A 24440-nucleotide genomic window follows, 5' to 3' on the forward strand; every position below is an offset into this window, starting at 1 on the left:
GCACTGGAGACCAGCAGCCCAGCAGGAACACTGCACTGGGGACCAGCAGCCCAACTGGGACACTGCACTGAAGACCAGCAGCCCAGCTGGAACACTGCACTGGAGACCAGCAGCCTGCTGGAACATTGCACTGGAGGCCAGCAGCCTGCTGGAACATTGCACTGGAGACCAGCAGCCCAGCTGGAACACTGCACTGGACACCAGCAGCCTGCTGGAACACTGCACTGGAGACCAGCAGGCCAGCTGTAACACTGCACTGAAGACCAGCAGCCTAGCTGGAACACTGCACTGGAGACCAGCAGCCCAACTGGGACACTGCACTGAAGACCAGCAGCCTAGCTGGAACACTGCACTGGAGACCAGCAGACCAGCTGTATCATTGCACTGGAGACCAGCAGCCTGATGGGACACTTCACTGGAGCCCAGCAGCCCAGCTGGAACACTGCACTGGAGGCCAGCAGCCCAACTGGACAACTGCACTGGAGACCAGCAGCCCAACTGGAACACTGCACTGGAGACCAACAGCCCAACTGGAACACTGCACTGGAGACAAACAGCCCAACTGGAACACTGCACTGGAGACCAGCAGCCCAGCAGGAACACTGCACTGGGGACCAGCAGCCCAACTGGGACACTGCACTGAAGACCAGCAGCCCAGCTGGAACACTGCACTGGAGACCAGCAGCCTGCTGGAACATTGCACTGGAGGCCAGCAGCCTGCTGGAACATTGCACTGGAGACCAGCAGCCCAGCTGGAACACTGCACTGGACACCAGCAGCCTGCTGGAACACTGCACTGGAGACCAGCAGGCCAGCTGTAACACTGCACTGAAGACCAGCAGCCTAGCTGGAACACTGCACTGGAGACCAGCAGCCCAACTGGGACACTGCACTGAAGACCAGCAGCCTAGCTGGAACACTGCACTGGAGACCAGCAGCCCAGCTGGAACATTGCACTGGAGACCAGCAGCCTGCTGGGACACTGCACTGAAGACCAGCAGCCCAGCTGGAACACTGCACTGGAGACCAGCAGCCTGCTGGGACACTGCACTGGAGACCAGCAGCCCAGCTGGGACACTGCACTGGAGACCATTAGCCTGCTGGGACACTGCACTGGAGACCAGCAGCCTGTTGGAACATTGCACCGGAGACCAGCAGCCTGCTGGGACACTGCACTGGAGACCAGCAGCCCAGCTGGGACACTGCACTGGAGACCAGCAGCCTGCTGGGACACTGCACTGGAGACCAGCAGCCTGTTGGAACATTGCACTGGAGACCAGCAGCCTGCTGGAACACTGCACTGGAGACCAGCAGCCCAGCTGGAACACTGCACTGGAGACCAGCAGCCTGTTGTGTTGGGTGCTCTGGATCCGGGGAACACATACAGGCCACCAACACTTTAAATACTGCAACACTATTTTATTAAGCTAGAAACTGTTGAACATACTTTCACTGTGGGTTAACACGATGTTAGATTAAACTAAAGACCATTGCCTGTCCGAACCACACATGGTGAGGATCTGTGCTGCAGGCTGTAAGCTCTGTCCTTGTAGGAGGCTGCATCCCGAATGAGCGGGAACTCTGATGCCCCCTGTCTTTATAGTGCGTGTGCTCTAACTGGTGATTGGCTGCGGTGTTGTGTGTGTTGATTGGTCTTGCTGTGTGTCCATCAGTGTGTGTCTGCATCATGATATACTGGTGTATATTATGACACAGCCCAGCTGGAACACTGCACTGGAGCCCAGCAGCCCAGCTGGAACACTGCACTGGAGCCCAGCAGCCCTGCTGGAACACTGGTGTGTGTGGGGGTGGTGGGGGGGGGGGAGTGGCAGGCGGGGTGTGTGGGGGGGGGTGTGAGGGTGTGGGTGCTGTATGCGGCAAATGCAGAGAAGGTTCAGGGATGCAATAGGAAGGTGGAGGCTTTGTGGGTGAGAATGGAGGCAGCACATGTAGGGGGTCGGGGTTGGGAGAAGCCGGGAGCTGATGTGGGAACCGGGATTCGATGGGAGAAGCCGGGAGCTGATGGGAGAACCGGGATTCGATGGGATAAGCCGGGAGCTGATGGGAGAACCGGGATTCGATGGGATAAGCCGGGAGCTGATGGGAGAACCGGGATTCGATGGGATAAGTCGGGAGCTGATGGGAGAAGCCGGGAAGGATGGGAGAAGCCGGGAGCCGATGGGAGAACCGGGATTCGATGGGATAAGCCGGGAAGGATGGGAGAAGCCGGGAGCAGATGGGAGAACCGGGATTCGATGGGAGAAGCCGGGAGTCGATGGGAGAAGCCGGGAGTCGATGGGAGAAGCTGGGAGTCGATGGGAGAAGCCGACAGCGAATGGGAGAAGCCGGGAGTCGATGGGAGATGCTGGGAGAAGCCGGGAGCGAATGGGAGAAGCCGGGAGCGAATGGGAGAAGCCGGGAGTCGATGGGAGAAGCCGGGCGCCGTTGGGAGAAGCTGGGAGTCAATGGGAGAAGCCGGGAGCGAATGGGAGAAGCCGGGCGCCGTTGGGAGAAGCTGGGAGTCAATGGGAGAAGCCGGGAGCGAATGGGAGAAGCCGGGAGCGAATCGGAGAAGCCGGGAGTCAATGGGAGAAGCCGGGAGCGAATGGGAGAAGCCGGGAGCCGTTGGGAGACACCGGGAGTCGTTGGTAGAAGCCGGGAGTCGATGGGAGAAGCCGGGAGTCAATGGGAGAAGCCGGGAATCGATGGGAGAAGTCGGGAGTCGATGGGAGAAGCCGGGAGCCGTTGGGAGAAGCCGGGAATCGATGGGAGAAGCCGGGAGTCGATGGGAGAAGCCGGGAGCCGTTGGGAGACACCGGGAGTCGTTGGTAGAAGCCGGGAGTCGATGGGAGAAGCCGGGAGTCAATGGGAGAAGCCGGGAATCGATGGGAGAAGTCGGGAGTCGATGGGAGAAGCCGGGAGCCGTTGGGAGAAGCCGGGAGTCGCTAGGAGAGGCCGGGAGCGAATGGGAGAAGCCGGGAGTCGATGGGAGAAGCCGGGAGTCGATGGGAGAAGCCGGGAGCGAATGGGAGAAGCCGGGAGCGAATGGGAGAAGCTGGGAATCGATGGGAGAAGTTGGGAGTCGATGGGAGAAGCCGGGAGTCGTTGGGAGAAGCCGGGAGTCGATGGGAGAAGCCGGGAGTCAATGGGAGAAGCCGGGAGCGAATGGGAGAAGCCGGGAATCGATGGGAGAAGTCGGGAGTCGATGGGAGAAGCCGGGAGCCGTTGGGAGAAGCCGGGAGTCGCTAGGAGAGGCCGGGAGCGAATGGGAGAAGCCGGGAGCAAGTGGGAGAAGCCGGGAGTCAATGGGAGAAGCCGGGAGCGAATGGGAGAAGTCGGGAGTCGATGGGAGAAGCCGGGAACTAATGGGAGAAGTCGGGAAGGATGGGAGAAGCCGGGAGTCGTTGGGAGAAGCCGGGAGTGAATGGGAGAAGCCGGGAGTGATTGGGAGAAGCCGGGAATCGATGGGAGAAGTCGGGAGTCGATGGGAGAAGCCGGAAGCGAATGGGAGAAGCCGGGAGCCGTTGGGAGAAGCCGGGAGCGAATGGGAGAAGTCAGGAAGGATGGGAGAAGCCGGGAGTCATTGGGAGAAGCCGGGAGTGAATGGGAGAAGCCGGGAGTGAATGGGGGAAGCCGGGAGCCGTTGGGAGAAGTCGGGAGTCGATGGGAGAAGCCGGGAGCGAATGGGAGACGCCGGGAGCCATTGGGAGAAGCCGGGAGTGAATGGGAGAAGCCGGGAGTGAATGGGGGAAGCCGGGATTCGATGGGAGAAGCCGGGAGTCGATGGGAGAAGTCGGGAGTCGATGGGAGAAGCCGGGAGCGAATGGGAGACGCCGGGAGTCGATGGGAGAAGTCGGGAGTCGATGGGAGAAGCCGGGAGCGAATGGGAGAATCCGGGAGCCGTTGGGAGAAGCCGGGAGCGAATGGGAGAAGCCGGGAGTCGATGGGAGAAGCCGGGAGTCGATGGGAGAAGCTGGGAGTCGATGGGAGAAGCCGACAGCGAATGGGAGAAGCCGGGAGTCGATGGGAGAAGCCGGGAGCGAATGGGAGAAGCCGGGAGTCGATGGGAGATGCCGGGAGTCGATGGGAGAAGCCGGGAGCGAATGGGAGAAGCCGGGAGCGAATGGGAGAAGCCGGGCGCCGTTGGGAGAAGCTGGGGGTCAATGGGAGAAGCCGGGAGCGAATGGGAGAAGCCGGGAGTCGATGGGAGAAGCCGGGAGCCGTTGGGAGACACCGGGAGTCGTTGGGAGAAGCCGGGAGTCGATGGGAGAAGCCGGGAGCGAATGGGAGAAGCCGGGAGTCAATGGGAGAAGCCGGGAGCGAATGGGAGAAGCCGGGAGCGAATGGAGAAGCCGGGAATCGATGGGAGAAGTCGGGAGTCGATGGGGGAAGCCGGGAGCCGTTGGGAGAAGCCGGGAGTCGCTAGGAGAGGCCGGGAGCGAATGGGAGAAGCCGGGAGCGAATGGGAGAAGCCGGGAGTCAATGGGAGAAGCCGGGAGCGAATGGGAGAAGCCGGGAATCGATGGGAGAAGTCGGGAGTCGATGGGAGAAGCCGGGTGCGAATGGGAGAAGCCGGGAGCGAACGGGAGGCGCCGGGAGCGAATGGGAGAAGCCGGGAGCCGTTGGGAGAAGCTGGGAGTCGTTGGGAGAAGCCGGGAGCGAATGGGAGACGCCGGGAGCCGTTGGGAGAAGCCGGGAGCCGTTGGGAGAAGCCGGGAGCGAATGGGAGAAGCCGGGAAGGATGGGAGAAGCCGGGAGTCGTTGGGAGAAGCCGGGAGCGAATGGGAGACGCCGGGAGCCGTTGGGAGAAGCCGGGAGCCGTTGGGAGAAGCCGGGAGCCGTTGGGAGAAGCCGGTAAGGATGGGAGACGCCGGGAGTCGATGGGAGACGCCGGGAAGGATGGGAGACGCCGGGAGCCGTTGGGAGACGCCGGGAGCGAATGGGAGACGCCAGCGAGATCCCACAAACAGCAATGTGCTAATGATTAGATAATCTGTTTTAGTGATGTTGATTGAGGGATAAATATTGGTCACAAGACACATTATTTGAGCATTATTGACATGTACAGGGATCTAACCTGGCTTCTATGGCGGGATTATCTGACCTCCCGCCGGGTCGGAGAATCGCCGGGGGCTGGCGCGTATCCCGCCCGCGCCGGTTGCCGAATTCTCCGGCACCGGATATTCGGCGGGAATCACGCCGCGCCGGTTGGCGGCGGCCCCCCCCCCCCCCGGCGATTCTCCGGTCCGCGATGGGCCGAAGACCCGTCGCTGTCAACCCTTGCCAACCGGCGTGGATTGAACCACCTTTGGGATGGCGGACACGGCGGCGCGGGCGGGCTCCGGGGTCCTGGGGGGGGGGCGCGGGGCGATCTGGCCCCGGGGGGGAGGGCGCCCTCATGGTGGCCTGGCCCGCGATCGGGGCCCACCGATCCGCGGGTGGGCCTGTGCCGTGGGGGCACTCTTTTCCTTCCGCCTTCGCCATGGTCTCCACCATGGCGGTGGCGGAAGTGACCCCCTCCACTGCGCAGCGCGGGGATGCCGTGAGCGGCCGCTGACGCTCCCGCGCATGCGCTGCCCGGCAAAGTCAGTTTCGCGCCAGCTGGCGGGTCACCAAAGGTCTTTACCGCCAGCTGGCGGTGCGGAAATCAGTCCGGCGCGAGCCTAGCCCCTCAAGGTGAGGGCTCGGCCCCTCAAGATATGGAGACTTCCACACCTTTGGGGCGGCGCGATGCCAGACTGATTCGCACCGTTTTTGGCGCCGGTCGGCGGACTTCGCGCCGATATCGGAGAATCCCGCTCCTAATTCCAGAAAGCAGCCTCTGGGCTGGACTCTCCCACCCCGCCTGCTGCAAGGACGGGCGAGCCATGGACAACCGAGAAGTCCATTGGGGCAGGAATCACCGGTCACCGGCCGGACGCGGTCGGAGAATCCCGCTCTGACTGTGTATTTCTGCTGGTTTGAAACTCTTGATAATTGTGAACTGCTTAATCCGAATCATCTTCAGGTCTCCTGTGCAACGAGCAATGGGGCCCGGGCTCAATAATGGTCAGGAACGAACCACTGAGGTGGGCAAAGCACTTTCCTCTGGAAATGAGAAAGCTGAGAGATGTTTAAACCGATGGAGGAGGAAGTTATTTCTGCTTGTTACATTGAAACTAGATCCTAAATATATGACAGCCACCAGGGATCCAAGAGGGAATTGAGGAGAAATTGCCTGCGCCAGAGAGTGGTGAGAATGTGAAAATCACCAGAGGGAGGGAGAAGGAAGTTATGTCGATGGAAGTTGGACGGACGTCAGGTTTTGGTTGAATGGCCTCTTTCTCTGCTCACTCTCAGTCTCTGGGCAGTAACTGCCCTGTTACCGCTCGGAAGTGACAGTGCGGCAGGAAAGGGCAGTGCTCCTCACAGAAAGGACTCCGGAACGTGCTGAGGCGTACTGCGAGAGACCGGGAACTGAAGACTGTACAACAGGGAGCCGCTTCGCACGCTCGCTGCTATTCCAATGAGAGGAAATTCCATTTGACATTCCTGACGTATTAAAGGCCGGCTGGAGTACAATAAAAATCTCCTCCTCCCGTTGGCAATCAGTAACAATAACACCTAGGTTTCTAGATTTCCTTTTTGGGCTATAATTATTTCTAAACAATGCCTTGTGGGTTGGAGTTCTTTAATACGGAGCTTCCCCAGCCCCAGTTCACATCTGCTTCGTCTTACTATCAATTCACATGCTTCAGTTATGCGGACATGAGAAAAACTGCTTTGTCCCCGCAGGGATTCAGTTCTGCCTGTTTACTATGCCAACAACAGGGATGTTTTATGCTTGAGAACATTCTCTTGCAGCGAAGCAACTGACCCTGAAAGCAGAGAATTCCCATGTACTGCACACACGACACAGAGATTGAACACCAACGGACACAATGAACTCTATGCAAGACAAGCTTTCCTGCATTTCGTGAACATAGTTTGGACCATCTACAAGATCATGCTTGGACTGTGTTATAGATAACTCTGCACAGGGAACAGTGGCCTAGTGGTTAAGGGAGTGATCTGACACTCCAGAGGGCTGAATTAATAATCAGCAGACACGAGTTCAAATCGCACCTCGGCAGCTGGGGCAATTTAAATTCGGTAATGCCGTCCTTACCCGGTCTGGCCGCCATGTGACTCCAGACCCACAGCAATGTGATTGACTCTTAACTGCCCCCTGGAATGGCCGAACGAGACACTCAGTTTTGTTCAAGAAGGTGACTCACCACCACCACCTTCTCAAGGGTAATTAGGGATGAGTAACACTCATGCCCTATGAATGAATAAAAGGCAGTTACAGGGTAACGTACACGTTGGCCTGAGTTACCACACTTGCTACATTCAGGATCACGCACTGTATTACATTTCACATTGCATTTATTTATTCATTCAGGGGATGTGAGTGTTGCTGGCAAGATCAATATTTATTGCCCAACCCTAATTGCCCTTAACTGAGTGGCTTGCTTGACCATTTCAGAGACAGTTAACATTCGACCACATTGCTGTGGGTCTGGAGTGACCAGTTAACCAGAACAGAAAAGGGCGGCACTCTACCTGAAGGATATTAGAGAGTTGGATTAGTTTTTAATGATAACCCATAACTGATACTTCTGTTTATTCCAGATTTCTTTCTTTAGTTGAATTTAAATTCCCCAGTTGCTGTGGTGTGATTTGAACACGCCTCTGGATCATTCGCCCAGGTCTCCAGAATACCTCGTCCTTTAAAATAACCCACCATGCTACAGGTCACTGTCAGTTACTGGACAGTATTTTTTAAAAATTCATTTACGGGATGTGGGCTTCGCTGGTTAGACCAGCATTTATTGCTCATCCCGCGTTGCCCTTCAGAAGGTGGTGAGCTGCCTTCTTGAACCGCTGCAGTACCTGAGGCGTAGGTACGCCCACTGTGCCGTTAGATTTTGCCCCAGCGACAGCGAAGGAACGGCCAATATATTTCCAAGTCGGGGTGGTGAGTGACTCGGAGGGAAACCTCCAGGTGGTGGGGTTCCCAGGTATCTGCTGCTCTTGTCCTTCTAGATGGTAGTGGTCGTGGGTTTGGAAGGTGCTGTCTAAGGAACCTTGGTGAGTTACTGCAGTGTATCTTGTGCACATTTTATAGGTGCGTATAGTGTATAGGTGAGAGCGTGTTATGTATAGGATGCTGTATACAAAGAACAAAGAACAAAGAAATGTACAGCACAGGAACAGGCCCTTCGGCCCTCCAAGCCCGTGCCGACCATACTGCCCGACTAAACTACAATCTTCTACACTTCCTGGGTCCGTATCCTTCTATTCCCATCCTATTCATATATTTGTCAAGATGCCCCTTAAATGTCCCTATCGTCCCTGCCTCCACTACCTCCTCCGGTAGTGAGTTCCAGGCACCCACTACCCTCTGCGTAAAAAACTTGCCTCGTACATCTACTCTAAACTTTGCCCCTCTCACCTTAAACCTATGCCCCCTAGTAATTGACCCCTCTACCCTGGGGAAAAGCCTCTGACTATCCACTCTGTCTATGCCCCTCATAATTTTGTATACCTCTATCAGGTCGCCCCTCAACCTCCTTCGTGTGTTACATATAGGATATTGTGTGTTACATATAGGATATTGTATAGGTGGGAGTGTGTTATATCAAGGATATTGTATGGGTGAGAGTGTGTTACATATAGGATATTGTATAGGTGGGAGTGTTATATCCAGGATATTGTATAGATGAGAGTGTGGGTTTGTATACAATATATTTAGGTGAGTGGGTTATGTATAGGGTAATATACAAATGAGATCATGTTATATACAGGATATTGTATATGTGAGAGTGTGTTATATACGGGATATTGTATATGTGAGAGTGTGTTATATATGGGATATTGTATATGTGAGAGTGTGTTATATACAGGATATTGTATATGTGAGAGTGTGTTATATACAGGATATTGTATATGTGAGAGTGTGTTATATATGGGATATTGTATATGTGAGAGTGTGTTATATACAGGATATTGTATATGTGAGAGTGTGTTATATACAGGATATTGTATATGTGAGAGTGTGTTATATATGGGATATTGTATATGTGAGAGTGTGTTATATACAGGATATTGTATATGTGAGAGTGTGTTATATACAGGATATTGTATATGTGAGAGTGTGTTATATACAGGATATTGTATATGTGAGAGTGTGTTATATACAGGATATTGTATATGTGAGAGTGTGTTATATACGGGATATTGTATATGTGAGAGTGTGTTATATACAGGATATTGTATATGTGAGAGTGTGTTATATACAGGATATTGTATATGTGAGAGTGTGTTATATACAGGATATTGTATATGTGAGAGTGTGTTATATACGGGATATTGTATATGTGAGAGTGTGTTATATACAGGATATTGTATATGTGAGAGTGTGTTATATACGGGATATTGTATATGTGAGAGTGTGTTATATACAGGATATTGTATATGTGAGAGTGTGTTATATACAGGATATTGTATATGTGAGAGTGTGTTATATACAGGATATTGTATATGTGAGAGTGTGTTATATACAGGATATTGTATATGTGAGAGTGTGTTATATACAGGATATTGTATATGTGAGAGTGTGTTATATACAGGATATTGTATATGTGAGAGTGTGTTATATACAGGATATTGTATATGTGAGAGTGTGTTATATACAGGATATTGTATATGTGAGAGTGTGTTATATACGGGATATTGTATATGTGAGAGTGTGTTATATACAGGATATTGTATATGTGAGAGTGTGTTATATACAGGATATTGTATATGTGAGAGTGTGTTATATACAGGATATTGTATATGTGAGAGTGTGTTATATACAGGATATTGTATATGTGAGAGTGTGTTATATACAGGATATTGTATATGTGAGAGTGTGTTATATACAGGATATTGTATATGTGAGAGTGTGTTATATACAGGATATTGTATATGTGAGAGTGTGTTATATACAGGATATTGTATATGTGAGAGTGTGTTATATCATCATAGTCATCATAGTCGCAGCTTTCCCCATTGAGGGGGCGAGCTGACTGGTTTAACCTGAGGGTCACCACACCTCAGGCGAGGGGCAAGGTTGAGAAGACGGGGCCTTCCTGATAACCTCAGCCGGTACGGGAATTGAACCCAGGCTGCTGGCTTCACTCTGCCTGAATTATGCAAAGTTATAGAGTGTGGAATGTGCAGGTTTGGGCAGGAATAAAACTGACAATCGCATTGTAAGTACATTTGATATGAAATGTTGAAAGAAGCCAGGAAGAGAGCTACCTGGGGAAGAGTGGGGTGGTTTAGAGTTAGTACATTCAGGGTGACGGAGCACAAGCCTCGCATTGCAGAGTATTTCAGTCAGGATAAGCCTGACCACCTATGTTGCCATTTTCAAAAATCCAAAACAATCACTACAAGAGAATTATGCTGTTTTCGAGCAGTATTGAATTGATTCGGAATTTTAAAATCTGATGCATTCCTTTAAACAAACGGTAACCTTCCCAACTTCGCCCCCACCGTCAAGTCTGAATACTTGGTACGATCATACCCCGATAGATCCAACAGCATGTGCTCTTTTTAGCACAATGGTTAGTGCGTTTTGCCTCACGCATCCCCCTGAATTATCTCAACGCAAATATCAATCCATTTCGCTGGTTTAGCTCAGTGGACTACACAGCTGGCTTGTAATGCAGAATAAGGCCAGCAGAGTGGGTTCAATTCCCGTACCAGCTGAGAATTCTGAATTCTCCCTCTGTGTACCCGAACAGGAGCCGGAATGTGGCGACTAGGGGATTTTCACAGTAACTTCATTGAAGCCTACGTGTGACAATAAAAAATTATTATTATTATTTCATACTTTAATAGTCTAGTTATTCAGTAGAGTAATCGATATGCTGTTAGGGTGATATGCAGAGTGGGGGGGAGGGGGGGGCTAAATATCGGCTAGTTGGGTTAAATGGGCTGCTCGCCTCACAGATTCCGTCCAATTCTGGGACCAGCCTACCCTCCCCTGCAGAAAGTGTGCCCGGCCCATCGAAGGCTATTGTTTGTGCAGGATAAAGCCCATCCTCTCTCACAGGGCTTCTCCCTCGCATCCTGACCTGTATTTATTCCTCAACTAACATCACCAAACAACAGATTACTCCATCATGCTCATCTTGCTGTTTGTGGGAGCTTGCTCTGCACTAACTGCCGGCTGTGTTTCCTACAATACGGGGACGATTACACTTCAGAATTACTTCCTTGGCTGTAAGATACTTTGGCACACCCCGAGGTCAGGAAGGGTGGTACAGAAATGCAAGTCATAATAATAATAATCTTTATTGTCACAAGTAGGCTTACATTAACACTGCAATGAAGTTACTGTGAAAATCCCCTAGTCGCCACCCTCCGGCGCCTGTTCGGGTACACAGAGGCAGAATCCAGAATGTCCAAATGACCTAATAGCACATCTTTCGTGACTTGTGGGGAGAAACTGGAGCACCCGGAGGAAACCCACGGAGAGACAGCGAGAACTTGCAGACTCCACACAGACAGTGACCCAAGCCGGGAATCGAACCCGGGACCCTGCCGCTGTGAAGCAACAGTGCTAACCACTGTGCTACCCATCTTTCTTTTCTTTTTTTTTCTTTCTTTTTTTCAAACAACCCAACGTATCTTTTCCTGCGTGATACTAAAAGCAATGGGAGCTCCGTGTTTTTTTACACTAATGTATAATATGCACGTGGCTGAGTACGCTGTGGTATTGCTACTGCACATCAGGAACAAGCAGCTCAAATCTGTCAGTCTTCCTTTGGAAGTGCCCAAGATGATTTGACAGGATGAGTCGCTATTGAAGCATTATTGCCTCTTTCTAAACAATGCTGCAGTACCCGACTCACATTCCAGCAATTTCGAGGCATATCCACAGGAGGACCCAGGTTCCCTCTCGCTCACTGAAACACGCTGAGAAAATGTGCACTGCACACGCCCTACCACACCCTGCATCCTAGCACGACCTCTTACTCTAACCTCTTTGCACCAGTTAGCCTCCTCCCCCCACCCCAATCTATCCGGGAGCCATGCTGGCTCTGTCAATCTTTATTGCTTAATAATATTAAACTATATAGAATGGTGTCTGGAGTATCCATTTGTAATACCTTTGACAATGCACCACAACAGGATTTTTGCGAGATTATTTTTCCGGGCAATAGACCGAATTGGGACAAATTGTAATTTAATACGGATAAATTCTCACATAGCAAAATACTAAATCTATACTTGAAATGTGCAAGATTATGGGGAAAGAGGGGATGGAACTAATGAGATTGTTATTTCAAAGAGCCAGGACAGATATGATAGGCTTTGAGACACCATGGTCCCAAGGCCTTCTCTCTCCTGTATTACTGTTAAGTTAGCAATGAAAATTTAACCCCCGCTCCCCAGAATTACACTGGAGTAAAAACAGGTCAAAGTGAACGGGCTGAAAAACAGGGACAAGTGAGTGCAGAAAGAGAGACCCCCAGCCATTTACTAAACGTTTGACCTGGATAGGTGTGAGCTAGTGGGACAATGCAAACTGTGTCCCCCCAGGCCACCTTGCAGACAATCCTGCAGCAGCTTCTGTATGGAGAGGGGATGTAAATCCTCACCTGTTTGACTTTCTGCAGCTCATCGCTCAGTTGCTTCCTGCTTCTCTCGGATTCTGACAATCTGTCCTGAGCAAAATGCAAGGCAACAGATTAATCGGTGAAAGATTAGAAAAACTCCATCTTTCATTTCATCCATTTACCGGTGACTTTTTCAACATTCTCCTCATGCTCCAGTGCCCCCCGGGACAGGCTCGTCACTTCCCAGTTAGGTGACTGATTGGCACTCAATACGGAGGGGTCCTGCAGAGCCAGCGGGAAACTCCCTGAAAAACCCACCAAATATGAACTTAGAAATTTTGGGGGAGAATCACGCCCATGACAAAATTGGTTCAGGGAGAGAAAGGAGAAGGTGAGCAACTATTTTTCAGATGGGAGGGGAGTTTACATCAGTGTTCCCCAGAGGTCAGTATTAGAATCATTGCTCTTCTTGATATATATAAATGACCTGGACTGGGGTGTATAATTTATGCTAACATTTATCGGACATTGGTTAGGAGGTCACTGGACCATTATGTTCAGATCTGGTTAACCTTTCGGAAGGATGTCAAGGTGTTCAGGGACGATGCAGGGGGAATTCACTGGAATGCGAATGGGGGTGAGGGACTTCAGTTCTGTGGAAAGACTGGGGTCGTCCTGCTTGGAGTTGCAATGGTTGAGATTTGATAGCGATGTTCAAAATGGTTTTGATAGGATAAATCTGGAGAAACCAACCCCTGTGACAGATGGGCCAGTGGCCAGAGGTCACAAAATTACCATTGGCAAAACAATCGGAGATGACAAGAGGAAATATGTTGGATGCAGTGAGCTGCTCCGGAAGGTTCTGTCTGGAAGGGCGGGAGAAGCAGATTAATAGAATTTTTTGAAAGGAAATAGCTCAAATACAGGAAGAATTCACAAGGCCATGGAGAAAGAGCAGGGGAATACTACTAACGTCAGAGCTCCACTAAGGAGCATTGACTTGATGGACTGAATGGCTTCCTTCTGCATTGTATCATCCAATTAACCAATGCCAATGGCCACGTTTAAAATAAAAACTAGGTTATTAAATTTAAAAAAATAAATTTAGAGTACCCAATTCATTTTTTCCAATTAAGGGGCAATTTAGCGTGGCCAATCCACCTACCCTGCACATTTTTGGGTTGTGGGGGCGAAACCCACGCAGACACGGGGAGAATGTGCAAACTCCACACGGACAGTGACCCAGGGCTGCAATTCAAACCCGGGTCCTCAACGGTGTGAGGCAGCAGTGCTAACCACTGTGCCACGTACCGCCCCCGAGGTTATTCAAATTAATCACAATTCACGATTTGCGACTTTTTAAACATGAGCGACTTTTTAAACATGAGTTTTGTCCTTTCTCGTTGGAGGACATGATCATTATTCCGAGCTGCAGTAACCTTCCCTCACCTTCGCTTTCTTCAACTCTTTCAATGCCTCGTTCCTCTCCCGGGTAATTCTTTCCAAATCTTCCTTATCCACTGAACTGGGCGATGCCGTCTGCAAAATTCAGAAGGTATTCAGTCTCAATAGCGTGGGGGGGGTGGGCCCATGGTCTTTCCAGTCTGCTCCTTGGGCCTCTCTTCAGCTTGCTTATCATAGAATCCTAGAATTTACAGTGCAGAAGGAGGCCATCGTATCCGCACCGGCCCTTGGAAAGAGCATCCTGCTCAAGCCCATGCCTCCACCCTATCCCCGTAACCCAGTAACCCCACCCAAGCGGTGCCTTTCGGAATGGTATTGTGGCATCTCAAACTAATTCCTATTGGGATGAACAGCTGGCCACTCCTTACCGGAGTTTTTTTTAAATGCAGGGCTTTCCAGAATCCTGCTCTCCTTGCTCCTCGTCGCCAGTGTAGTGATCCAGGAGACATGAAGGTTTAAACAGATTTATTCTGAACTCAAAACTAAAGCTGCACCCGCAGTGTACAATACAGGTACCCCAGCCCAGAACTAACAGAACACCCGGTCCGGATCTGGGATGGTATTTAACAGGCTCAGTGATGAGTCCCTGCTATGGGGGGGCCACCGCCCATTACCACGGGAACCTGTATTCCACGAGCCCCACAGGGAGATCGATGAGCGACTCCCCGTGGTCCTCATGAGGGTTATCACAGATTGGAAAAGGTGGGCAAAGGTAGCCAAGATGAGGAGTTTGCTGCATAATTTCGGGATAGTTTCTTCGAACAGCACGTTCTGGAGCCAACCAGAGTGCAGGCTATACTCGGTTTGTGCAATGATATTGGAGTAATTGATGATCTCACAATGAAGGTGCCCCGAGGTAGCAGCGAGCGTAATATGATTGAATTTTACACTCAGTTTGAGGGAGAGAGGAGTGGGTCTGAGTCTATGATTTTAAACTAAAATAAGGGCAATTATAAGGGTATAAAGCAGAGTTGGCTGAAGTGAATCGCCAAATTAGGTTAAGAGATAGGTCGATAGAGATGTTGTAGTGGTAAACATTTAAAGGGATATTCCAGAATACACAGAATAGATACATTCCAAGGAGCGATTAGCTAGAAAGGTTAAAGATAGTATCAAACTTAAAGAAAAAGCATAGAATTGTGCAAAGATAGGTGGAAGGTCAGAAGATTGGACACACTTTAAGGGACAACAAAGCATCACGAAAAGATTTATACGGAGGGGAAAATTAGAGTACGAGAGAAATGAAACAAGTTAACAAAGTGAGTGTCGGTCCTTTTGGAAGTGAGTCTGAAGAATTGATAATGAAAAACAAGATGGCAAATGAATTGAACAGATATTTTGTTCAGTCTTCATTATAGAGGATACAAGTAACATCCCAGAAGCTGCTACAAACCAGGAAATGGAAGTGAGGGAACAGCTCACAAAAACTACAGCCACCAGAGAAATGGTGCTAATTGTTGGAGCTGTGCGCTGACAAGTGCCCAGGTCCTGATGGACTTTATCCTAGGGTCTTAAAAGAGGTGTCCAGTGAGATAGTTGATGCATTGGTTTTAATTTTTAAAAATTTCCTAGATTAGGGGAAGGTTGCATTTGATTGGAAGAAAGCAAATGTAACTCCATTATTCAAAAAGGGGAGACAGAAAGTGGGAAACTATAGGGCAGTTAGCTTGACATCTGTCATAGGGAAAATGTTAGAAGTTCTCATTATAAAAACTATAGCAGGGAACTTGGATAATCAAGCAGAGTCAATGTGGTTTGTCAGGGCAGCACGGTGGTGCAGTGGTTAGCACTGCTGCCTCACAGCGCCGAGGACCCGGGTTCGACACCGGCTCTGGGTCACTGTCCGTGTGGAATTTACACATTCTCACCATGTTTGCGTGGGTTTCGCCCCCACAACCCAAAAGATGTGCAGGGTAGGTGGATTGGCCACGTTAAATTGCCCCTTAATTGGAAAAAAATTGAATTGGGTACTCTAAATTTATTTTAAAAAACATGGTTTTGTGGGAGGAAAATCATTTTTAAACAACTTATTGGAGATTTTTGAGGGAATAACATGTGTACTTAGATTTCCATTCCTGGTGAGGTGTATCGGGCCTAGTGTAATAATGTTGAAGGAGGAGGACCTGGTGAGGTGTTAGAGCCTTGTGTAATAATGTTGAAGGAAAGAGGCCTGGTGAGGTGTTAGGGCCTAGTGTAGTAATGTTGAAGGAGGAGGACCTGGTGAGGTGTTAGAGCCTCGTGTAATAATGTTGAAGGAGAGAGGCCCGGTGAGGTGTTAGGGCCTAGTGTAGTAATGTTGAAGGAGAGAGGCCTGGTGAGGTGTTTGGGCCTAGTGTAGTAATGTTGAAGGAGAGAGGCCTGGTGAGGTGTTAGAGCCTCGTGTAATAATGTTGAAGGAGAGAGGCCTGGTGAGGTGTTAGGGCCTAGTGTAGTAATGTTGAAGGAGAGAGGCCTGGTGAGGTGTTAGGGCCTAGTGTAGTAATGTTGAAGGAGAGAGGCCTGGTGAGGTGTTATGGCCTAGTGTAGTAATGTTGAAGGAGAGAGGCCTGGTGAGGTGTATCGGATCTAGTGTAGTAATGTTGAAGGAGAGAGGCCTGGTGAGGTGTACAGGGCCTAGTGTAGTAATGTTGAAGGAGAGAGGCCTGGTGAGGTGTATCGAATCTAGTGTAGTAATGTTGAAGGAGAGAGGCCCAGTGAGGTGTACAGGGCCTAGTGTAGTAATGTTGAAGGAGGGGGACCTGGTGAGGTGTTAGGGCCTAGTGTAGTAATGTTGAAGGAGAGAGGCCTGGTGAGGTGTACAGGGCCTTGTGTAGTAATGTTGAAGGAGGGGGACCTGGTGAGGTGTACCGGGCCTAGTGTAGTAATGTTGAAGGAGGGAGGCCTGGTGAGGTGTACCGGGCCTAGTGTAGTAATGTTGAAGGAGGAGGACCTGGTGAGGTGTACAGGGCCTAGTGTAGTAATGTTGAAGGAGGGAGGCCTGGTGCGGTGTACCGGGCCTAGTGTAGTAATGTTGAAGGAGAGAGGCCTGGTGAGGTGTACAGGGCCTTGTGTAGTAATGTTGAAGGAGAGAGGCCTGGTGAGGTGTACAGGGCCTTGTGTAGTAATGTTGAAGGAGAGAGGCCTGGTGAGGTGTACAGGGCCTTGTGTAGTAATGTTGAAGGAGGGGGACCTGGTGAGGTGTACCGGGCCTAGTGTAGTAATGTTGAAGGAGAGAGGCCTGGTGAGGTGTTATGGCCTAGTGTAGTAATGTTGAAGGAGAGAGGCCTGGTGAGGTGTATCGGATCTAGTGTAGTAATGTTGAAGGAGAGAGGCCTGGTGAGGTGTACAGGGCCTAGTGTAGTAATGTTGAAGGAGAGAGGCCTGGTGAGGTGTATCGAATCTAGTGTAGTAATGTTGAAGGAGAGAGGCCCAGTGAGGTGTACAGGGCCTAGTGTAGTAATGTTGAAGGAGGGGGACCTGGTGAGGTGTTAGGGCCTAGTGTAGTAATGTTGAAGGAGAGAGGCCTGGTGAGGTGTACAGGGCCTTGTGTAGTAATGTTGAAGGAGGGGGACCTGGTGAGGTGTACCGGGCCTAGTGTAGTAATGTTGAAGGAGGGAGGCCTGGTGAGGTGTACCGGGCCTAGTGTAGTAATGTTGAAGGAGGAGGACCTGGTGAGGTGTACAGGGCCTAGTGTAGTAATGTTGAAGGAGGGAGGCCTGGTGCGGTGTACCGGGCCGAGTGTAGTAATGTTGAAGGAGAGAGGCCTGGTGAGGTGTACAGGGCCTTGTGTAGTAATGTTGAAGGAGAGAGGCCTGGTGAGGTGTACAGGGCCTTGTGTAGTAATGTTGAAGGAGAGAGGCCTGGTGAGGTGTACAGGGCCTTGTGTAGTAATGTTGAAGGAGGGGGACCTGGTGAGGTGTACCGGGCCTAGTGTAGTAATGTTGAAGGAGAGAGGCCTGGTGAGGTGTACAGGGCCTTGTGTAGTAATGTTGAAGGAGAGAGGCCTGGTGAGGTGTACAGGGCCTTGTGTAGTAATGTTGAAGGAGGGGGACCTGGTGAGGTGTACAGGGCCTAGTGTAGTAATGTTGAAGGAGAGAGGCCTGGTGAGGTGTATCGAATCTAGTGTAGTAATGTTGAAGGAGAGAGGCCCAGTGAGGTGTACAGGGCCTAGTGTAGTAATGTTGAAGGAGGGGGACCTGGTGAGGTGTTAGGGCCTAGTGTAGTAATGTTGAAGGAGAGAGGCCTGGTGAGGTGTACAGGGCCTTGTGTAGTAATGTTGAAGGAGGGGGACCTGGTGAGGTGTACCGGGCCTAGTGTAGTAATGTTGAAGGAGGGAGGCCTGGTGAGGTGTACCGGGCCTAGTGTAGTAATGTTGAAGGAGGAGGACCTGGTGAGGTGTACAGGGCCTAGTGTAGTAATGTTGAAGGAGGGAGGCCTGGTGCGGTGTACCGGGCCTAGTGTAGTAATGTTGAAGGAGAGAGGCCTGGTGAGGTGTACAGGGCCTTGTGTAGTAATGTTGAAGGAGAGAGGCCTGGTGAGGTGTACAGGGCCTTGTGTAGTAATGTTGAAGGAGAGAGGCCTGGTGAGGTGTACAGGGCCTTGTGTAGTAATGTTGAAGGAGGGGGACCTGGTGAGGTGTACCGGGCCTAGTGTAGTAATGTTGAAGGAGAGAGGCCTGGTGAGGTGTACAGGGCCTTGTGTAGTAATGTTGAAGGAGAGAGGCCTGGTGAGGTGTACAGGGCCTTGTGTAGTAATGTTGAAGGAGGGGGACCTGGTGAGGTGTACCGGACCTCATGCAGTAATGTTGTTTGCTGAATAAAAAGACTTTTAAGAAACTCATCAGGCTCCCCTCACTTTATCATCGGTGGGATTCAGATTTGAGGTTAGATTTAGATTTATTATCATATGTATCTAGATACAGTGAAAATTATTGTTCTGCGTACAGTCCAGGCAAATCGTTCCATACATCAATACATAGAAAATACTAAAGATAGTCAATGTTATTACGTAGACACAGGCATCGGGTGAAGCATACAGTGTATAGTGCTACAACAGTAGAGAAGATGTGTGGAGAGATCTGTTCAGTCCATAAGGAGTCATTCAGGAATCTGTTAACAGTGGGGAAGAAGCTGTTTTTGAATCTGTTAGTGCGTGTTCTCAGACTTTTGTATCTCCTGCCTGATGGAAGTGGTTAGAAGAGTGAGTAACCTGGATGGGAGGGGTTTTTGATTATGCTGCCAAAAGGAAAATGTTGGAAAATCTCAGCAGGTCTGGGAGGTAGGGTGGGGAGAGAAAAGAGCTTATGTTTCGAGTCCAATGACTCTTTGTCAAAGCCATTTTGATTATGCTGCCCGCTTTTCTCAGGCAGCGGGAGGTGTAGACAGAGGCAGTGGATGGGAGTTCACGTGATGGACTGGGCGGTGTTCACGACTCTCTGAAGTTTCTGACGGTCTTGGGCCGAGCAAGGTTCCTATCAGATCAGCCATGACCGTATTAAATGGCGGATCAGACTTGACGGGCTGAATGGCCCACTCCTGCTCCTTGTTTGTATGTTCATGTGAGTAACAGGTTGGAATCTATTCGAGGATTTTGAGGAGTTTATTTTCAGAGTGCCTCTGATTATCATAGAATTTACAGTGCAGAAGGAGGCCATTCGGCCCATCGAGTCTGCACCGGCTCTTGGAAAGAGCACCCTACCCAAGGTCAACACCTCAATTTGTAGAATAACAGGTACCCAGCAGTGGGTTACAGCCTGGTTGCTAGTTTCCTCTATTTTGGAATTGACACTGAAGTCAGACAGATGTGCGGAGTGAGTGTGCGCTGCCAGTGGGTACCTCACCTCTGCAGTCTGCGTTGTCTCACAGAGATTGGCCACTTCACTGGAACCAAACATTACTGCTCCTGGTCCTGATGCGGCTTCGCTCAGCTGTAATCGGAACAAGTCTCTGGCAGCCTCTACAAAGTCTGGGATGGGAGGGAGAGGGGGTGAAATGCTAGAGGGTGAGCACAGGTTAGTGAACAGAAGATGTATCTGACTGAATCTTGCTGGAAGAATGATGATGTGTTCATGACGCACACAGTTATCAACGTGCAAGGCAGCCACCTGCTCTGGGATTAAGAGATACACAGTGAGGTGTGAGTCTCCAAAACTTGCTGGATTTACCAATTGATTATCCACTAAAAGCACCGGAGTAAATTAACTTTATAATTAACAGCGTAAGCAGCTTTTGAACATTAACACAATGTCAAGTATCCTCTCTGGCCCAGAAAGAAAACAATTTAAATGGTTACATCTGATTCCTTCAGGTAGCGAACTGTTCGTGAGTTTAATGATGTCAAGTTTTCTATTTCATAGAATCATAGAATTTACAGTGCAGAAGGAGGCCATTCGGCCCATCGAGTCTGCACCGGTCCTTGGAAAGAGCACCCTACCTAATCCCACATCCCCACCCTCTCCCCACGCCTCCACCCTATCCCCGTAACCCAGCAACCCCACCTAACCTTTTTTGGACACGAAGGGCAATTTATCATGGCCAATCCACCTAACCTGCACATCTTTGGATTGTGGGATGAAACCGGAGCACCCGGAGGAAACCCACGCACACATGGGGAGGATGTGCAGACTCCGCACAGACAGTCACCAAGCCGGGGATCGAACCAGGGACCCTGGAGCTGTGAAACACTGTGCTACCGTGCTGCCCTATTTCTTTCCTTACTTTTCCTCTCTGTTGTTTTCCTCTTTTATATCGCTCACTCCTTCCTTCTCTCTCTGTGTCTAATCTGACTTTAATTCACTTGACTTCCTTCTCCAATATTCCTCTTTATTTTTTGATATTTAAGTCTCATTGGTTAAAGAGACGGTTCCGCGGTTCACTGAGGTGCCCGGTGCATTGGATTTGGATTGGATTGGACTTGTTTTATTGTCCCGTGTACTAAGGTACAGTGAAAAATAATGTTCTGCGTGCAGCTCGGACAGATCATTCCGTACATGAAAAAACATAGGACATACGATAGATACAAATGCAAATACAGTATCACAGACATTGGGTGAAGCATACAGGAGTGTAGCACTACTCAGTAGAGAAGATGTGTGAAGAGATCAGATCAGTCCATACGAGGGCTATTCAGGAGTCTGTAACAGCGGGAAAGAAGCTGTTTTTGAATCTGTTAGTGAGAGTTCTCAGACTTTTGTATCTCCTGCTCAATGGAAGAGGTTGGAAGAGTGAATATTCCGTGTCGGAGTGGTCTTTGATTACGTTACAGCGGGAGGTGTAGACAGAGTCAATGGATGGGAGGCGGGTTCGTGTGATGGACTGGGCTGTGTTCACGACTCTCTGAAGTTTCTTGCGGTCCTGGGCCGAGCAGTTGCCATACCATGCTGTGATGCAGCCCGATAGGATGCTTTCTATGGTGCATCTGTAAAAGTTGGTAAGAGTCAATGTGGACATGCCGAATTTCCTTAGTTTCCTGAGGAAGTATAGGCGCTGTTGTGCTCTCTTGGTGGTAGCGTCGACGTGGGTGGACCAGGACAGATTTTTGGAGATGTACACCCCTAGGAATTTGAAACTGCTAACCATCTCCACCTCAGCCCCATTGATGCAGACAGGGGTGTGTACAGTACTTTGCTTCCTGAAGTCAATGACCAGCTCTTTAGTTTTGCTGGCATTGAGGGAGAGATTGTTGTCGCTGCACCACTCCACTAGGTTCTCTATCTCCCTCCTGTATTCGGACTCATCGTTGTTCAAGATCTGACCTACTACAGTCATGTCATCAGCGAACTTGTAGATGGAGTTGGAGCCAAATTTTGCCACGCAGTTGTGTATGTATAAGGAGTAGAGTAGGGAGCTAAGTACGCAGTCTTGCGGGGCCCCAGTATTGAGGACTATCGTGGAGGAGGTGTTGTTGTTTATTCTTGTAGTCTATGGGTCAGGAAGTCAAGGATCCAGTTGCAGAGGGAGGAGCCAAGTCCTAGGTTTTGGAGCTTTGATATAAGCTTGGCTGGGATTATCGTATTGAAGGCGGAGCTGTAGTCACTAAAGAGGAGTCTGATGTAGGAGTCCTTGTTGTCAAGATGCTCCAGGGATGAGTGTAGGGCCAGGGAAATGGCATCTGCTGTGGACCGGTTGCGACGGTATGCGAATTTCAGTGGATCTAGGCATTCTGGGAGTATAGAGTTTTAATAATTAAATTTAGAGTACCCAATTCATTTTTTCCAATTAAGGGGCAATTTAGCGCGGCCAATCCACCTACCCTGCACATCTTTGGGTTGTGGGGGCGAAACCCACTGAAACACGGGGAGAATGTGCAAACTCCACACGGACAGTGACCCAGAGCCGGGATCGAACATGGGACCTCGGCGCCGTGAGGCAGCAGTGCTAACCACGGCGCCACCGTGCTGCCCTCTGGGAGTGTAGAGTTGATGTGCCTCATGACCAGCCTCACGAAGCACTTCGTTACGATTGATGTCAGGGCCACCGGACGGTAGTCATTGAGGCACGTTGCCTGGTTCTTCTTTGGCATCGGTATGATGGTGGTCTTCTTGAAGCAGGTGGGAACCTCGGAGCGAAGCAGGGAGAGGTTGAAGATGTCCCCAAACACATCCGGCAGATGGTCTGTGCAGGATCTGAGTGCACGACAAGGAACCCCACCAGGACCCGTCAGTTTCCGAGGGTTCACTTTCAGGAAGGCTTATCTGACTTTGGAAGCTGTGACGGTGGGTCTGGCTGTGTCCGGAGCTGCTGGGGCAGTTGGCAATGGTTTGATGGTTTCCTGCTCGAACAGAGCATAGAATGCATTGAGTTCATCGGGGAGAGGTGTGCTGCTGCTGGAGATTCCACTCGGCTTCGCTTTGTAGCCCGTTATGGTGTTTAAGCCTTGCCACAACTGCCGAGAGATGGCCTTAGCCATGCCGTTTGCCGTCATCAGCACACACTCCCAGCATGTTACCACAACAAAACAAAGATGCAGGAAAGTCCACATAACAGCGAACGTCACGAGCTTCCCCTCCAACAAGGTGCAGGCCAATATTTCTGTCAAATCTTTGCTGCTCCTCTTCTGAAGGTGTGGCTTCAGGCTGGAGGTTGCACAGTGGGGTGGTACCTCCTGGCTGATCCCAACCTTTCCGATTGGATATTGATTGGGATTCCCTGATGTCCTTCTCCCCGAGTAAGGGGGACGGCCGGTGATTGTAGCAACCCACTATTGCCCTGGCTGAGGGCAGATGATTCATTCTTTATGATGAAAAAAGTTGTGTGGAAGACCATTGATTTTATCGAAGATTGATGACCTGCCGTTAGGGTTAATCTGTAGACGTACGACATATCTTGTTTGAATCTCACTAACGTAGCCCAAAAAAGTATAAAAAAGCTGATATAAGGTGAACTTTACATGAACTTTGGAAAATAAATGAAACTAATCCGGATGTCACCATTTCACAAAGTTCCAAAGCAGGAACCCCCGTGGCCAATCACGTCAATGCCAACTCTATGAAGGAGATATTCAATTAGTGCCCTGCTCTTTTCCATAGTTTGCATTGTTTTCCCCAAATATTTATCCCATACTCTTCTGAAAGTCTCTGTTGAATTTGTTTCCAACAGCATGGTAGGAAATAAAGACTTATTAATATATTTGTGCTGTTGTATCCATCCAAAGAAAGAAACCTTAAAAAAAGTTCTGTTGTGTTACGTAATTTGGAATAACACAAGCTGCCACTTGATGCAGTTTTGAGTAAAAGATGCTCCAGACTTTGAAGTGAGTTCAATGTGTTTTATTGAACTATTAGCACAGTTCTCAATGAGTTCGGCTCTCAGCTAATCTAAATGTAGTCACTCAGTCTAACTGAACCAGACTTGCTCTAAGCCACGTGCTGGGGTGTGGTGCTGAGGATACACCCTGTCTCACTCTGTAGATGTTGGTCTGTGGAAAGAGGCGGGGTGTGAGTGCCTCATCCCTTTTATAGTGAGATACCACCCCTGAGTGTCCTGACTGCTCATTGGAAATGAATAATGCCCATGAATTGTAGAACCCTCATTCTAGAAGCCGAAATTGCGTCCGGCGACGGGGCGCAGAACCTGTTTTGCTGCCAATATCGGGAGCGGCGCCGGCTTTTGTATTCTCCGCCCCCCTGAAAATTATCCTCGGCCTCAGCGTGAGATTTAGACAAGAGGAACACGAACCTCCATAAGCCACTGTTCCCATGGAGTCCACGTGGAGCTGTTGCCGGAGATTTTGCTGCTGATCTTCAGTTGGATCGATGCCAAGATATCGGAGTGCCTAGACAGCGAGAGAGAAACAGATCAGATTGCAAACTCGGAAAGCAGAGTTTAATGAGTCCCGTGTTGCCTTGTAATTGGCTTCACT

At 50.0% G+C, this 24440-nt stretch overlaps 1 protein-coding gene across 4 annotated transcripts in view; it reads right to left on the reverse strand.

Annotated features, from left to right (window-relative positions):
- Positions 1 to 24440, reverse strand: part of stxbp4 (syntaxin binding protein 4) — a 346204-nt gene that overhangs the window by 112328 nt on the left and 209436 nt on the right. For all 4 annotated transcript variants that reach the window (XM_072483831.1, XM_072483829.1, XM_072483830.1 and 1 more), the window contains 4 exons: positions 24257 to 24353; positions 19921 to 20045; positions 14088 to 14177; positions 12681 to 12746 (listed from right to left, as the gene is read on the reverse strand). In XM_072483831.1, the coding sequence (XP_072339932.1) occupies positions 12681 to 12746; positions 14088 to 14177; positions 19921 to 20045; positions 24257 to 24353 (378 nt within the window). The remainder of the gene's footprint in view (positions 1 to 12680; positions 12747 to 14087; positions 14178 to 19920; positions 20046 to 24256; positions 24354 to 24440) is intronic.

Source organism: Scyliorhinus torazame, chromosome 18, assembly GCF_047496885.1.
Source record: "Scyliorhinus torazame isolate Kashiwa2021f chromosome 18, sScyTor2.1, whole genome shotgun sequence".
Taxonomy (NCBI): Eukaryota; Metazoa; Chordata; class Chondrichthyes; order Carcharhiniformes; family Scyliorhinidae; genus Scyliorhinus; species Scyliorhinus torazame.